Source organism: Erpetoichthys calabaricus (genome assembly GCF_900747795.2).
Source record: "Erpetoichthys calabaricus chromosome 1 unlocalized genomic scaffold, fErpCal1.3 SUPER_1_unloc_26, whole genome shotgun sequence".
NCBI lineage: Eukaryota > Metazoa > Chordata > Cladistia > Polypteriformes > Polypteridae > Erpetoichthys > Erpetoichthys calabaricus.
This window is the reverse complement of record NW_026261592.1, coordinates 281,574-299,379: the sequence shown is the minus strand read 5'-3', so window position 1 is coordinate 299,379 and position 17,806 is coordinate 281,574. Positions and strand designations below refer to the sequence as shown.

General features: G+C 38.0%; 2 protein-coding genes across 2 annotated transcripts in view; both read right to left on the bottom strand.

Moving 5' to 3' along the window:
- The window catches only part of LOC114669334 (gastrula zinc finger protein XlCGF49.1-like), a 332,556-nt gene that overhangs the window by 53,210 nt on the left and 261,540 nt on the right, over positions 1-17,806 (bottom strand). The window lies entirely within an intron of this gene.
- Positions 1-17,806, bottom strand: part of LOC114646910 (oocyte zinc finger protein XlCOF6-like) — a 36,117-nt gene that overhangs the window by 1,005 nt on the left and 17,306 nt on the right. Inside the window, exons 3-5 of the mRNA XM_051921828.1 lie at positions 4,422-5,039; positions 929-1,034; positions 107-288 (exon numbers count right to left, since the gene is read on the bottom strand). Of these exons, the coding sequence (XP_051777788.1) occupies positions 107-288; positions 929-1,034; positions 4,422-5,039 (906 nt within the window). The remainder of the gene's footprint in view (positions 1-106; positions 289-928; positions 1,035-4,421; positions 5,040-17,806) is intronic.

The following is a 17,806-nucleotide window of genomic DNA, read 5'->3' as shown; positions in this document are numbered from 1 at the left end:
CATTCTTTGCATACATTTTTATATAATGCATCCTAAGACAAAAACTTCTGTAAAACTCAACCCAAGAACATCTGTAGTCATTAGTTCCCGTATTTATGAAACTAACCCATTTTGTCCTTCAAATCATCTTCAGTAATGTCAGGGTAGGGTTCTGCACTGTTTGCAGTACTTGCTGAGGAAGATGGTCTGACTTCAGTAGCTGTGTATCTGCTGTCTAGGTCATAGTTGGGAATGGCTGACTCTGCTATCACTGGCTCATCACTGCCTGTACACACCTGATCAGAACTCCTAAACAGCAAATTTTACATCATGAACATTAATCTAGCTTCAAACAACTGTTTACAGTTATAGGTTAATACATGGAAGCACTGAATATAAAATTGAGAATAAGCTGACATACCTTTACAATTATGCCTGTGGTCTTTAATGAGGGTGAAGGGGAATGCTTGATGACATGTTATACATGAAACCATGGGTCCAGGTGCATTTTGAGGATTAACATCCTGGAAAAAAAATGCACAATCTTGTAATTTTGTGATACACGGATAAAATCCCAGTGTCCAAAGAGATAGGGTCCAAATATACAAGCTTTCGATGTACCTGAATTTTAAAAATGTGAAAGTTCCTAATTGATCATATTAAAGTAAATATTCAACATACAGAGAGATATCCTTTACTTATTATTTTCAAGTTATCTAAAAGTTTTCCAAGTCGAGAATCTGTAATTTTTTTCATTTTAAAAAGTGCTTTACAAATTTTTAATTGCATGTTCCAGAATGCTAAAATTAAACTTACAGCATTAACAGGTAGATTTCTTTGCAGAGGACGAATATAAATTGTTGCTTGTCCAATCCTTGTCTCTGATGCTTTTAAATATTGTACTGTGTATCCCTCATTTGGACAGGGAATAAGTTCTAAATTTCTGCACCTTCTTGTCCCTGCAGTTTTTAGGAGCTCAAACCCTCCAGCATCTGTAAGCTTGGGGAAGACCTCGATTAGCTTTTTGTTAAGGACTTCTGGGTCTGCTTCATTTCCTGTGCAACAAGCAAAATAACATAACAAAGGCTACATATCAAAGGTTCCAAAGTTCTGCTCTAACACTGGCACTATCAAATTTGCTTTGTTGCTCTGTTTTTAACCAACTGTACAAGATGCCACTCAATTTGATGATGGTTGAACAAAAAATCAAACATTTCTTGGATATTGCTTGTGCAGGCAGGGTAACAATTTGTAATGTGAACAAGTATGGGTGTATTTCATCATCTACTTATCCTGTGCTTGAGACCTAAAAAGAGGTCCAGCAACCAGGTGCAGAGAAATGGAAGAATGCAAGAAGACTGACTTTCCAGTTTGAATTAAATAAAATTTCACATTAATGATCTTTTCACACTGCTGACATTATTCTGCAAAACCAAAATTATTTCTCTCCTTCCATACTTTACATTATGTTAACTGGGCTACTTATTTGTGGTCTAATAGTATTACATACCTGTGAATGAGAGATCCTCTTTTCTCCAAGTCCAGAGGCAGCAAGGCTCGCTTTGACAAACACACTTGGTATTTTGGTAGAAGTCTGGTCACTTAGACAACAGAAATTATGTGTGTACATTATGTGATGTACTATGCTTGGAGAGGGCATCCTTCTGGTAGACCTAAATTGCCTCCTTGGGTTGTTTGAGCCCCCATATGGGGCAAATAGCCGTGCTACCTCTGCTGTTAATTAAAAGATGCAACATTTAATTTTTGACATGCAGCAATATTGTTTTTAACAAGATAAAATTGAATGTGTTCAATAAATGTGCTCATCACTGTATTTCTTTCACTGCAACACTGAAAGCCCAGTTAAATGTAGAGGAGAATCATCCTTTCTGGAATGTGGGCACCATGTTTTGAGGATTGTTTAGGAAAGCTAGAAGTAGCAACACACTACAAATAACTACATTCTCATAATTATATATTTTTTTTACAAAAAACAGATGTAAATGGACAAAGGACGAGAAGAGAAGGGTAAAACTGAATCAGGATACCAGGAAACACTGTATAAAAAAATATGCTCACTAAACTGCAAGGAACCACAGGTCTTAGAGAAAGAGAGACAGAGTATAAATAAATGTTTAAAACCTACTTTATACAGTAATCATGGGGGGTGGTGAAAAACAAAGAAAGGTGTTGTTTAATTACGAAAAGGGGGGAAAAAACAGGTAAAACAACAACAAAAAACCCAGAAACCAATTGTATGAAGAATACAAACTGAAATGAAAATGAATCAAATTTTTATATATAAAAAGTCGTAGAAAAAGCAGAAAAGGGCAAAGGTAGTAGACTAACAATTACATAGAATAAAAAATTAAAAATACAACTTGTAGGCAGGTTTGTATTTTGCAGACAAGTAACTATTGCAAATTTACAGCGCTATTAGCACAGCCACCTAAAATACAGTAGTATATCTTGAACAGGAGTAGAGTGAGTACTCGACAAAGTGGGGGTAGGTCTTCGGCTATCAAGTGGGGCACTTACAGCTGAAACCTCATGTGCTGATTCCTGAGGGGATGAAGAGGTTAGAGCTTCCTGAATTAAAACTGCCGCTTCACGTAGCAACTCTGGGCAACTTTTTGTAGCAGTCATATTCACCATGGACACTCACAAGCACAACTTTAAGCATGCGCTTTGGTACCTTGAGAACCATATGGCTCATAGTTCAATTACTCTAGGCTGAAGGTAGCACTCAACAAATCAATAACTAGAGGGTGTGTTAGAGCCCACCCTCTCAACTTTAACGAGTGAAAGTGACAGTTTTATTTCAAGTCATATTTCATGATAGTTTGGAGGAATGTTACGGACAAAAATGAAATAAATAAATAAGCAACAAAAAACATATTTCGTGACACATTTATTTATTTATACTGTCATTTCATGGCACATTTATTTATTAAGGCTTCATTTCATGAAACATTTATTTATTTATGCTCACATTTCACACTACTTACATTTATTTGCGCATTTATTTATTTATTTAATTTTGTCCGAAATAGTCTTCCATAGTAGTAAAGCAGTTTGAGCTACATTGTTTATATGAAAAATGTACTATATAAATAAATGTAGATGTTGTATCCAAAAGGTTGTTTCTCCATGAAAACTGTTTGCCACATTCAGAACACCCATACGGCTTCTCTCCTGCGTGAATTTTAATGTGCATCAGAACAGTCTTTCTGTGCCAGAATAGTTTACCACATTCTGAACAACAATTCAGCTTCTCTCACGTTTAATTCTTTCAAATTTTCTTGGTGTGCTTACCATCAAAACAGGAGTGAACTTCACTCTTTGCTCAGGACAGTCTCATTGTACTGCTTAACTTCTCACTCTCGTAAGTTTCTCACAAGGACTCAGTGTACAACCTGAAATGTTCCTAATAAGGCTTCTTTTTGTAGGTCATAAGGAGGTATTATAATTTGTCAAGATGGGCCTGAACGTTTTTCTTTATCAGTCCTGTTGATCCTAGAACAACAGGCACCACTTTTGTGTTTGTTTTTCGGTCCACATTTCACTTTTCATATCTCAGACTGCATTTCTTGGTATTTTGTTTCTTTCTTGCCTCTCCATTCTTAGGACCGAGTAATAACTAGGAACTAATACTTCTGTTATCCAGAATTTCTTACATCTGGTTTTCTGGCCTCTGTTTTCAGTCAGTCAGTATTGATGTGCCACAAGTGACCAGCAGCTCCTCATTTTCCATTGTGCTGTCTGAGTTGTGGTCCCAGTGTCTTTCTGGTGCTGGTAAGTTGTACTTCTTGCCAAGTATTCAGCGAATGAGCCTGGCCACTTTGTGGTGCTGTGCAGTGCATAATCATCAGCAATCAGTACCTCACACCCAGCAACAAGATGTGGGGCAAAAGTGATAATTATGGGTTATTTTTTTTTTCTATTTTTGATCTGAACCACTTTGTGTCCAAGGCACTGTTTTGTGCACCTATGATGAGGCGTATATCTTTTGGTCTTAGTTCGCCCCTCATAAGCCATGCATGAGTAAGTTCTGTTACCACCTGAGGCTGCTGGAGGTGGGCAGTTTACCACTTTACTTGTAGTTTCCCCAATTAGATCACTTTTGATTTCAAATAACTTTTTGAATTCTTTCTTCTGCTGCTTAGCCTTGTACTGTGTTCATCTGTGGACAAGGTGGGGGAGTTTCTGTAATTTTTTTCTCGTGTGAATTCTTTGATGTTTCTGAAGACTGCTACTCTGTGAAAACATTTTTCCACATTCAGAGCAGCAAAATGGCTTCTCCCCTGTGTGAATTATTTGGTGGCACTGAAAAGTGCTTCTATATGAAAACTGTTTACCACATTCAGAGCAGTCATACGGCTTCTATCCCGTGTGGATTCTTTGGTGGTTCTGAAGATGGCCTGTATTTATAAACTTTTTACCACATTCAGAACAGGAATAGGACTTCTCTCCTGAGTGATTTCTTTGGTGGCTCTTAAGATGGCTGCTCTGTAAAAACTTTTTGCCACATTCAGAGCAGCAATACGGCTTCTCTCCTGAGTGAGTTTTAATGTGTATGCGTAAATTACTACTATAAGAGAATTGTTTTCCACATTCAGAGCAGCAATATGGCTTCTCTCCAGTGTGAATTCTTTGGTGGCTCTGAAGACAGCTTCTCCGTGAAAACTGTTTACCACATTCAGAACAGCAATATGGCTTCTCCCCTGTGTGAATTCTTTTGTGGCGCTGAAGCTGGCTTCTGTCTGAAAACTGTTTATCACATTCAGAACAGCAATATGGCTTCTCTCCTGTGTGAATTCTTTGGTGGCTCTGAAGACTGCTTCTCCGTGAAAACTGTTTACCACATTCAGAACAGCAATATGGCTTCTCCCCTGTGTGAATTATTTTGTGGCGCTGAAGCTGGCTTCTTTCTGGAAACTGTTTACCACATTCAGAACAGTCGTACGGCTTCACTCCTGTGTGAAGTCGTTGATGCCTTTGAAGATTACATCTTATTGAAAACTGTTTGCCACATTCAGAACAGCAGTGAAGTTTGATTCCTGTATAAAGTATAAAAGAAAAAATGTTAGATTTTAACCCACCGTTTTCATATAGACATTATCTTACAACACTAAATAAATATTAATTTAATTTATGAACAAACTTTGATAAGCATAAGCAATCATTTGACTTAAGTAGCGAGTGGTTAGAGACTCAGCTTGTTCATTTTTGTAATTTGTATTTCAACAACTCTCCACATAAGCACAGTTATTGGAGCCAAGACGTTAAAATAGCAAAATAAATAGATCACATGTGATAGGAACAATCAACAAGACTATTGTTGATTTTTGTTAACTACATTAAAGAATGTCATCATCAGTTTGTCATTATATGCTTGAAATATTATAACATTATATATTGTTAACTATTGCAGGTAGAAAGTAGTAATCATCACCCATCATGACATTGGAGAGTGTCATGTCAAGTATGTGAAATGAACTTGTACACAGAATGTGTCTTAATATTTGTAAACAATTAGTCCAAAGCCACCGACTCCATAATATTTTTAGAATTTGATTTTAAAAAGAGGCTATGAATAATAAAGCAAAAACATTTTACTATACAATGAGAACAGAGTAAGATTTAAATGAATAAAACACGCAGGTCACTGAAAAATCCCAGAGACCCCCATGACACCTGACCTGAAAGAGCAAACTGGACACTTGTGGCCGAAATGCAAAATATACTTCTGTCTTCATACCACCTGCGGCAGGGGCTTTTTCATTGCAAACGGATTTTAAAATGCATTTATTTATTTTATATTTTATTAATTTTATTGTAATCATTCTGTACAAATGGATCAATATTTACAAAAAATAGGATTGAAAACAAATCAAACCCCACCCCTGAGAAGGAGAGCATGGCCAGAGGAGTAATACTTAAAGCTTGTAAACATACCTACATTGTTGAGTTTAATAGGGCAATAAAGATAAATGGAGAAGAAAAAGAAATGCGGAGATAATTATTTCTCTTATTCTAAAATAATATTGATTAGATCCTACCAGGTTTTGAAAAAGTTCTGTACAGATCCTCTAACTGAGAATTAGATTTTTTTCCAATTTCAAATAATATAAAACATCGGTTTCCCACTGACTTATCAGAGGAGAGTTAGGATTCTTCCAATTTAACAAAATAAGTCTGTGTGTCAAAAGTGTAGTGAATACAATCACAGCTTGCTTGTCCTTCTCCACTTCAAATCCATCTGGAAGAACACTAAACACAACTGTTAATGGGTTAGGAGGGATTGTGACCCCAAGGCTGTCTGAAAGGCATTTAAAAATTTTGGTCCAAAATTATTTTAATTTGGTACAGGCCGAAAACATGTGACCCAGTGAGGCAGGAGCTTGGTTGCAGCGTTTGCAGGTTGGATCTTGCTCTGGAAATATTTTGGACAGTTTTAAGCGAGACAGAGGAGCTCAATATATAATTATGAGTTGAATAATTGTATGCTTTGTGCATATGGAGCTCGAGTGAATTCTCTGCATTGCTACCTTCCACTCCTTTTCTGATATATTGATTAAGAGATCTTTTTCCCAATGTCCTCTTGGATCTTTGAAAGGAAGGGACTCTAATAAAATTTTATATATTGCAGAAATGGTGTCTAAGTCCTCAAAATTGAGCAGTATTTTTTCCAGCATAGTGAAGGGTACAAGATGAGGGCAATCGGGCAGGTTCTGTTTAACAAAGTTTCTAATTTGAAGATAGTGAAAGAAATGTGTAGCTGGAAGGTTAAATTTGGAACGTAATTCTTCAAAGGATGCAAAGATATTGTCTATATAAAGATCTCTGAGCAATTTAATTCCAAATCTTTTCCAGATATTAAAAACTAGATATGTTTGCAAGGGTTGAAAGAGGTGGTTCTCCTGCAGAGGTGCCACGGATAAAAGATTTTCCATCTTAAATTGCTTTCTAAATTGGTTCCATATTCTGAGTGAGTGAAGCACAATTGGGTTATTAGTATATTGGCGATAACTTACATTTATTGGGGCACAGAGCAGGGAATATAAAGAAATACTGCAGGATTTTACTTCTATTGCGGACCAAGCCTGTGTATGTTCATCTGTTTGTGTCCAGGTGTTTATAGCTTGTATGTTTGCTGCCCAGTAATAAAAGAGAAAATTAGGTAAAGCCATGCCTCCTTCTGCCCGATGTCTTTGTAGGGTCACTCTTCAGATATGTGAATGTTTTGGGTTCCAAATAAATGAGGTTATTGTTGAATCTAATTGCTTAAAAAATGATTTATTGATGTATATTGGAATGTTTTGAAATAAAAAAGAAGCTTAGGAAGGATATTCATCTTAACAATGTTAATTCTTCCAGCTAGAGTGAGATGAAGGGTTGACCATCTATGCAGGTCTTGCTTAATTTTTTCAATAAAGAGCTTTATGTTTACTTGTGATATTTACCCCTAGGTATTTAAACTGATCTGCTATGGTAAAAGGTAGGGTGTCCAATCTAATATTATATGCTTGAGAATTCACTGGAAAGAGTATACTTTTATTCAAATTAATTCTTAGACCAGATATCTTTTGAAATTCTGTAAGTGCTGTTAAAACTGCAGGCACAGTGTTTTCTGGGTCTGATATATATAAAACCATATCATCTGCATATAGAGAAATTTTCTGTTCCAGTCCTTCTCTGATAATCCCCTTTATCTGATAAGAATTTTGACAGTGGACCGCCAGTGGTTCAATGGCGATTGCAAACAGCAGTGGTGACAAGGGGCATCCTTGTCTGGTGCCACGTTCTAGTTTAAAGTAGTCTGAACAAATTTTGTTAATACAAACTGAAGCTTCTGGATTGGTATACAGTAGTTTCATGCACAAATATTCGGGCCAAACCCAAATTTCTCTAATGTAGTGAAAAGGTAGTTCCATTCAATCATATCAAATTCTTTTTCTGCATCCAATGATAACTCTGGGGTGTTTGACTTTGCTGGTGAATATATTACATTAAACAGGTGTCAAAGATTGGAAGATAAGTGTCAGCCTTTAATAAATCCAGTTTGATCTTGTGATATTACTGAAGGCAGCAATTTCTCCATCCTTCTAGCTATAATTTTTAAGAGTATCTTAACATCATTATTCAGGAGTGAAATTGTTCTGTATGATGCACATTGTAACAAGTCCTTATTTTGTTTAAGACAGACGTCGATTAATGCTTGACGAAAGGTTTGAGGTAGAATTTGATTGTCTCTAGCTTCTGTAAATGTTGCCAATAAGAAGGGAGCTAGCTGAGTGGAGAATTTCTTATAATATTCTACAGGGTAGCCATCAGGGCGTGCTAGTTTGCTGCCTTGAAGTGACTTTATAGCATCTAGTAATTCTGATAGCGTCAGAGGTTTATCCAGTTCCTCAGCACTTAAAGCATCTATTTGTGGTATCTGTAATGTATCCAGAAATGCATTAGATTGTTTGTTGTCTTCTTTAAACTCAGAATATAAGGTTTTATAGTAGTCTCTAAATGTGTGCATTATATTTTTATGGTCAATGATTTCATCTCCATTCATGTTGGTGATTACTGGGATTGCACTGCATACTTCTTGCTTGTGGATTTGTTGAGCGAAAAGCTTATTAGCTTTCTCTCCGTGTTCATAGCAATGATGTCTTGATTTATAAATGAGTTGTTCAGTTTCTTTAGTTGTCAAGATGTTGAGTTCTGGATGCAGAGCCTGCCTTTTCCTAAGAAGAGCCTCATTTGGATGCTTGGCTTGTTCTTCATCTATTCTAGTAATTTTGCTTCTTAGCTTGGACACTTTCTTGGTTTCTAATTTATTTCTGTGGGAAAGATAAGAAATAATCTGTCCTCTTAAGAAGGCATTTAGAGTTTCCCAGAGTGTTCCTGTAGAGACCTCGGAGGGTGTATTGTCATCTCTGATGGAGGATCGCAGGAATCGTGGGAAAGAGGGGTCCATTCATCGGATTGGCTGGCCCAGCACTGTTTCAGCCGTGGAATGGCCAAATGGGGGAGGCAGCTTGAAGGATGAGGTCTCCAGGACTCTACACAAATCCAAATCTTATTATGGGATATATTATCTACTGTTAAATTCTGCTCTGTACTTCTAAAATTTATATTTTTTATTTCTTACTATACTGAGAAATTGTTCTGTTCTGTGTACTGTATTGTATTGTATTGACCCCCTTCTTTTGACACCCACTGCACGCCCAGCCTACCTGGAAAGGGGTCTCTCTTTGAACTGCCTTTCCTAAGGTTTCTGCTATTTTTCCCTACAAGGTTTTTTTGGGAGTTTTTCCTTGTCTTCTTAGAGAGTCAAGGCTGGGGGTCTGTCAAGAGGCAGGGCCTGTTAAAGCCCATTGCGGCACTTCCTGTGTGATTTTGGGCTATACAAAAATAAACTGTATTGTATTGTATTGTATTCGTCTCTAGGAAGAAGCTGATTTGTTTGGATATAAATTCTGTGCAGTTCTCGTCTGCTAATAGAAGAGGGTTAAGACGCCATCGGCGAGGTGAGTGTGAGAGGCATAACGATTTTAGCTCCAAGACCAGAGGTGCATGGTCGGAGATAACAATTGGGTCCTATTTGGAAGATTTAATCGTAGGCAAGAAATTATTATCTATAAAGAAATAATCAGTTCTTGAGGAGCTATGATGCACTGGTGAGTAGAACGAATATGTTCTTGAGTTTGGGTTTAGAAACCTCCAGGGGTCTGATAAGTTGTGGTCAGTTACAAACTGTCTAATTGTCTTTGCAGTGTTAGATGTTGTCCCCCCTGTGACAGGAGTCCTATCTAAGAGTGGATTTAAAACACAAAGTCCCCAGCCATTATAATTTTATGACTGTTCATATTGGGAATGGATGCAAATAGATTTTGCATGAATTCCTTATCGACATTGGGTGCATAAACATTTATCAAAATCATTTTACAGTTAAATAAGTTGCCCATGACCATCACATATCTCCCTTCAGGATCCGATACTACATCTGATGCTACAAATGAGACTGTCCTGTGTATGAGAATTCTCACGCCTCTAGTTTTCTTTGTAAAGCTAGAATGGAACATTTGGCCAGTCCAGTCTTTTTGCAGCCGCAACCGATCCTTGCTTAGTAAGTGGGTTTCCTGTAAAAATACTATTTTAGTGTTTAAGCCTGTTAGGCGAGAGCATACTTTCTTTCTCTTTAATTCGTCATTCAGGCCTTTAACATTCCAGCTCACAAAGTTAACTGTCCCATCATGGAGACATTGATTCTGAACTTTTTCATGTCATTTTATAGTCTTAACTGGTAGTGAGGCAGTTTTACTCTTAATTTCCAATTTCCCCACAAGTTATCGCCATACAGCCTACTGTTGTGTTGTTATAAAGATAAGGATTAAAAGGACAGACTAGATATAGCCAGCTCTCTTTCTCCCCCCCCCCCCCATTTTGCCTCCCCACCCCACGTGAGGCTAGACCCCACTTCACAATGTCCCGGTCCTCTGACATCCTGAGAGATTGAGTACGTCCAAAACAAAAGAAGCCCTCAACCCCAACCCCAACCCCCCCCCCCACCCACATTTGAGAATTGAAATGTAAAGATATCTATTGCAGCTAAAGTCTAAATACTATCTGCCAAAAATATAATCATTAACAGACTAAGCTTAAAATTTAATATTTTAAGATTGCTGAAGATTATGATAATAAAATAATGAACCCTGGGAATGGTGTTAAAAAGTGATCTAGTATAAGCCTAGTAAATCCTAATGCAATAATAGTAATAACAATAAACCAAGAGTATGATGTTAAACAGTCTCCTTTACGGTAGTAAAAAAAAAAAAATTTTAAAAATTAAAAAAACACAAACCCTACTTTAATTACTTCCACACACACGTCTATAACTGTAACTAAAACATAAACATAAAGCATCCAAGTAGAGAAAAGGATGTATTATAATACCCTTATCTTTACAAGTGGATCAGACAGCAGGTGATATCTCCTTGCCATGCCACGGCAGGATACGGCTCACTATTGTCTTTCAAAAGAGTGTCGGGATCACTTGATTCCTTTTCAGCTTCATCCTTGCTGGAAAATGCATAGTATTGGCCTTGAACATCAACTTTCAGTTTGGCAGGGTACAAGAAGCTGTATTTGATATCGGCTTTCTGTAACCATTGTTTAATGTTGTAGAAGGCTGCACGTTTAGCAGCTGTTGAAGGTGAGAAGTCAGGGAAAATACGAATGAGATTATTTTCAAATATAATCTCTTGCTTGTGTCTGAGAAGTGCCATCACATCAAGCTTACATCATAAATTGCTCAAAGCGAACAATAAAAGACCTAGGTTTAAAAGGTATTTGATCTGCGTATGAGATAAGCTGCTGCTATCTCGGTATCTGATTTAAAGTCATCTCCAATTATTTTAGGGAGTAATTCTACTGCAAATTTCACTGGGTTTGTACTTTCATGTTTCTCAGGTAGACCTTCGATTCTAATATATTATTCCTACAGCACCCATCTTCCAGGGCCGCAAGTCAGTCTCCGAGTTTTTTGCATTCGGAATTCGCAGCTGTAGCTTTTTCATCAGCATTAGATGCCAATTGTTCCACCATTTCAATTTGAGCCGTGAATGCCTGCTTAACGTGATCCAGCAGATTGGCAAGTTTTTTCAGTTTGGATCTATTGTCTTCAATGTGTTCCTCTAATTTTACCACTACAGTATTCCCTCGCTACTTCGCGGTTCACTTTTCGCGGATTCACGACTTCGCGGGTTTTTAAATACAAGTGATTGCCCGCCTATCGCGGAAGTTATGTCCCAGACCCATCAGCAACAGGAGAAAATCCGCGATATAGAAAGACCATATAAATAAACATTTTTATAGTTTAAGCCTTAAAATACCCATCCCACATGCTTTAAACACATGTAAACTTATAAAACACACTTTGTTAACACATATGATATGTGGATGTCGGGCTAAGGATATGAGTAACATCTCACTATTATAAAACATTTTAACTTCACGCAAGACAAGACAGTGAGACAGGAAAATAGGTGATGTACACCTAAAAGCCTGATTGTACAGGCTTTTAAATTATTGACACGCAGAGCGACAAGCAGCACAAAGCCAGCACAAAGTAGCATTCATTCAGCTCCCCACCCCCTTGACAATGCGAAGTGGCAGGAGCGTGCTGCGCCTCTGGGGAGGGGGGTTTGAGCGAAGGTGCGTTCAGCCCTCACACCCCCCCCCCCCCCCACTCCTCCTCCTCCTTCCGAACGCGCAGAGCGACAAGCAGGCATTTTGGCAGAAGCAGCATAAAGTCCATTTCTGCTCTGCTCAGAGTTCAGCTGCCCCCCTTCACAAAGCAAGTGCAGACACATTGACGTCTGATCGCTGCGTGCAGTGTGCAGTGTTGGTCTGAGGTGTTTAAGAATGTAGAAAGTGTTTAAGAGCATAGGAAGTGTTTATAAGAGCATGGGAAAGGTTAACAAGAATGTGAGAAAGGTTTATAAGAGTGTGGGAAGGGTTTATAAAGCCTTAAAATATGTATAAATAATAAAATAAATATAGGTCGCTACTTCGCGGATTTTCACCTATCGTGGGGGGCTCTGGAACGTAACCCCCGCAATAGGTGAGGGATTACTGTATACCTTTAAAGGTCGCATCAAAACGTTTAAATAGACGCATTTCCAAGTTTTTGTTATCCTGATGCAGCTCCTGTTGCAGTTTCTCATTTGTCTTAAGCAAGTCACTTCTTTCCTTCTTCATATTTCTCTGAATGTCTTTCTTAAGCTCACTTACAGCCGTAGCCGTGGCCAATGTTATGATCATTTCCTTCAGTTCGGACACGTCGTTTTGGCTTTTGTGCTCCGCGGGTGGAATTGCAGCCCCTGTTACAGCCGATGCTTTGGGCTCACGAGGAGTAGAAGAGAGCACATACTGCAAACCCTTTTCTAGTTTCGAGTGATCTTCTGAAATCGGCGATCCATCAAGACCTGCATTACTTGCACCCTCGCTCCCATTTTCGCTCTCGACTGGAGACGATGCAGTGGAGCGTGGTCCTAGGAAGTCTGAGCATTCGTCTGCCTGTTCCAGGTCAGTCTCCGAGAGACCGTACCTCGCACTTGGGCTTGATGTCTGTCTAGATTTTGATGTAGCTTTAAGTTTCCTTTCTGGTTCTTTCTGACCTCCCTTCTTGTTACTCATGTTTATATACTGTAGTGGAAGCTCCTCGGGTCGGGTAAATACAGGATACCTCAAAATAATAAAATACGTGAGAAAATAAAGCCGCTGCTCCAGATGTCCATCTCCTGTAACATATGAGACCATCTCCTCCTAAAATGCATTCAATGGATTTAATCTCTTCAGCTTAAACAGGAGAAAACAGGGGAAAAAATACACCTTATTAAAATTTCCAAGCAGCAGTTAGTAATGTTATCTATATCTGTACTATCACTATATTTTTGCTCCACCTGGAACATGGAGGCTGACAAATCTCATCTGTGCAGCCCAAGAGCTCACATCTCACTCAGTTTAGCACCAGAGAGACAGCAACGAGTGCACATGAAATGAATTCTCAACTCTGCACAAGATGGTCATTTACCTTCTCTCTGATTTGCGGTATATCGAGCTTGTGGACTGGATAAGAAAAACACGGCTGTATTTAAAGGCTTATTCAGATGCTTCAAGATTGTCAGTATTACTGTATGCCGAGTGAGAATATTATTTGGAGGTATTAGCAATGGTCAGGCCTTTAATATGCTCTTCAATAGCCAGTGAAACACAAGGTGGATCTCAAAAAGAGTGTTTAGCATTATAAATTCCTTAAACTTAGCAGAGGTTTGTTTAATGAAATCCGCATGAAAATGCTGTTGAGGGGAGAAATAGCTAAAGTGTAATGCAGCGGTGGTCAGACAACGAGGACAAGAATACAAATACATCAATTGAGTTTAGATCCATAATAAATCTGGCAAGCGCCTGTGAAAAGGTAGGAAACCGCTGATTAATCAGGGAAGGTGATTCATTGAGCAGGGAGTTAAAAAATGCATTTGCACCCATACTGATGATTATTTGGAATACAGACAAAGAAAGGAAAGGATGAATATAATGTGTTATTCTATTGAGGTGGGACATAGACTGCAACACAGGCCAGTTTTCTTCAAGCAATCTCCATCAACACAAAACAAAACCTGCCTTCTAAAAGAACCTTCAGCGGTACAGCACAGTGAACTCGGCCCAAAACTCCATGTTATTTTACTAGTGGCCGAGAAGGACACTGCCACACACTAACATGTGGAGGGAGCTCAATAAATGTCTTTAACCAAAGGAAACAAATCTTGAAAACAGGCTGTATCAGCCTAGCTCAAAGATAATAAATCAGCAACACTTGAATGCTTGCAAGTAGAAGAGAAGACACTGAGATTAGACAGGAGAGAGGAAAACAAAGAACAGCAATAAAGGAGAAGTGTAAATGAAATACATTACAAGGTGCCAAACGAGTTAACCCAGTAGCCCCACCACTAGTCATGTATAATGTAGACAGTAGTTCCAGAACCCCACCACTAACCCATATATGCAAAAAACTAAATCGAGGTCTCTCAAATAAAAACACAGGAAAAAATCAACAGGTTATGATTATGAGTGGGCAAGCATGGAGAGAGCTCAGTAAACAATCTCATCCTCACCTCAACATTCACAATAGAAGAGTCAATGAGGTGAAAATATGAAAAAACACATCTGAAGATAAATATGACAAGCAAGAAAATATTAAACAATTGTGGGTCGAGAGTATGTGGAGCATGAAAGGTCCTGACCTCTCACAACCAGCAATGACTCTCTAATCACATGTGTATGTACACACACAAAATACACACATGGAAAAAAAGGAAAAAGTAGCCATTATGAATTAATATTCAGGAAAATGTCCAAGCAGTACTGGTATATCATACATAAAACAGTCAAAGCAGCCAAACACCAGCGACATGGAGTCAAGGACACTGAGCGCCTGTTGAGGGTCAGTGAAATGCCACTGCACCCCTGGGAAGGAAGTCTGAAGCTTTGTCAGACAAATCGGGAAAGCATGAAGATCCATTTGTGGAGCCTTTTTGATCATCAGAGACGAGGTCTTGTGGGGTTGGTGTGGTGTTGACTTAATAATTGGGAGTAAAAGTAGACCTTCCATCCTTCAAAATTTACATTTGAATTTCTGTGTGCATCTTTCAGAATAGTAAGTCAGTCAGAACTGGACGTAGACATGTCACTTTGCCCGGTATGTATTCTATGTGCCCGGGCTGAAATTAGAAATGGTTGAAAACCAAAAAGCCATTATTTCTTCATAAAGCCAAACATTTTCCCACTCTTATTATATGGAACTCCAATAATTCTGATGTTGCCTCTACTTGATCCATCTTATTGTCTGTAAAGTTTCTTATGGGCAGCTTGAGTCTCAGCATAAAAGGAATGTATTCTCTGTGTCATGCTGCTCCACTTGAGTACAGACCTGAATAAAAACTGACAGGAGTTTCTGTTTATCATTTCTAATTTCTACAATATCACTAAGGAAATTAGATAACCTCCTCTCTTCTGAAGCATTGAAGGTCACACTTTGGACTCCATTTTGCTCCGATATAAAGGCTGTCAGCTGATTAACAGTGGAAACTGCTCCAGAGTTATCAGCCGCCATGCCAGCCTCAAACTCCTCTGGGCTTTCTTCACTGGCCCTGAATGCAAAGAACCAGGGTGTGTCTTCCGATCAGAACAATTAATTTGTCACATCAAAAAGCACAAAAGGTATGTTGATGCTCTGATAAGACATTTTTTAGATTAATTGCAGGATAGTGGCATGGAGTGCTCTTACAACACAGCCATTATTCAAATGAGCATCATGCGGACTTCTAAATGCAAAATATATACAAAAATAGCTCATTTAAATCACTAAAGCAATACAGAAGAATGAACAAAGTGAAGAATTAATGCACTAACACACAGGAGAACCAGTAATCTAGGAGAAAATTATAAGATGAAGAAACCCGAGATCAGAGCCATTACTCATATTAGTGTCTGCTCTGGATGAGGAGTGGCAGGTGAAACCAGGACTGGTCAGCTTTATCACACACCGGTCTCACTTCTCACTTATACAGCCCTTTATAATATTCATGGTTGTGCACTGCGCTAACTGAAATTAAATGTGTTGCGTTTTACTGTGTATTAAATTTAATATGAGTTCATGTATGCAAAAGAAGTCTTATTTAATTATTCATTCTGTGGGTTTTTATTAATCAATTGCAGGCATCTGCCACCGTTTTGATTTATTTAATTCACATCAGCAGATGTTCCTACTAGGGGTGGGCGGTATGACCAAAATTCTATATCACGGGATTTTTCTAAATTATCCCGGTTTCACGGTATTCGACGGTATTTTTTTCCCCATGCATGAGTGGATGTTAACCACATTTTCCACTGCAATTACTGTCTAAGAATAACCTATTCCACTGTCAAGAGTATTGTACATTGTACAAAAAAAACATTTTAATGTGCACACAAGTATTAATAGTTTTCAAGGGGGTGGCACTAATGGAGAAGGTACCACATTGCATGACAGATGCAGTCAAAATATAGAACCTTTTTATTGAACAAATTTTGCAAAAACTTAAACTATAATTTTGACAACATATTTTCAACCATACAAAGAGGCATTAAGACTTAGTAAAATATCCAGAAGTGCTTGTCAAAAGTTGTATTGCATTGAATGTCTTAGAAAAGGAATAAATAGTAAATATTTTTTGTAAACCAACTACACTTTCTGTTAATGTTAACAATCTCTGTCCACTGACACGTTAAAGTGACTTTTTAAACAACTTTATCATCATTAAACTGCATAATATTTAAACTAATAAATAATAACAATAAAATAAATAATAGTATTATTACTGATAGTTGCACTATTACTTCAAGACTTCAAGCCCAGGTGCATTACACAGTATTCACCAAATTAAAATAAAGTAAAACAAGTGCAACTTGGTGATGACATCTTTACCAACTGAACCATCATTTAGGCAAAATGCATTAATATGGACCTTGCTTCAAGCTAAGCTATACAGGGAAGAAAAAAACAAACTATATGTCGAGAATAAAGTTGACATTTCCACTTTATTCTCGCCATTTATGTTGAGATTAAAGTCGACATTTCCACTTTATTCTCATAGTTTACTTCATAATTAAAGTAGAATGTCATAAACTAAACTTCTTCCTAAAATCAATGTTTAATTTACTAGATTTTGTCAAACCCCGTCATAAGTTAATGCAGCACATTAAATACTTTGTGTTGCATTCCCCGACCCAGTTGTTAATCACTACGCTTCTTAAACTGACTTCCTCCGCACTAAGAGGAGACAGAGATCACCATACAGAATCCATTCACTTCATGATATTCCTGCTTTCTGAAAATTTAGAATGCTAAGATAAATACTTGATATCATTTTCATGATAAAATGCATTAAAGCAGGTATTACACATGCACAGTAGTGAGGCGGTAGTGCTGCTCCCTCGCAGTAAGGGGTCCCCAGGTGTATGTTCAGTGTAGAGAACTTTATGGCAGGTGTGACGAATCTCCAAAAAACTGGATTTATGAATGGGTACCGCACAGGTTTACCTTAAATATTGTGTAAATGATGGGTTTGTGATCTGGTGGTCGGAGACATGAACACAGAATTCAATGCATGTTCTTCTGAGCGGGCTAACTTTATTGCATGCATGCCGTCTCTATCTGACGTGCCAAAACCCCAGTTCCTATCCTTCCTTTTTCTTTCACCACATAACCAATCACCACACGATAAAC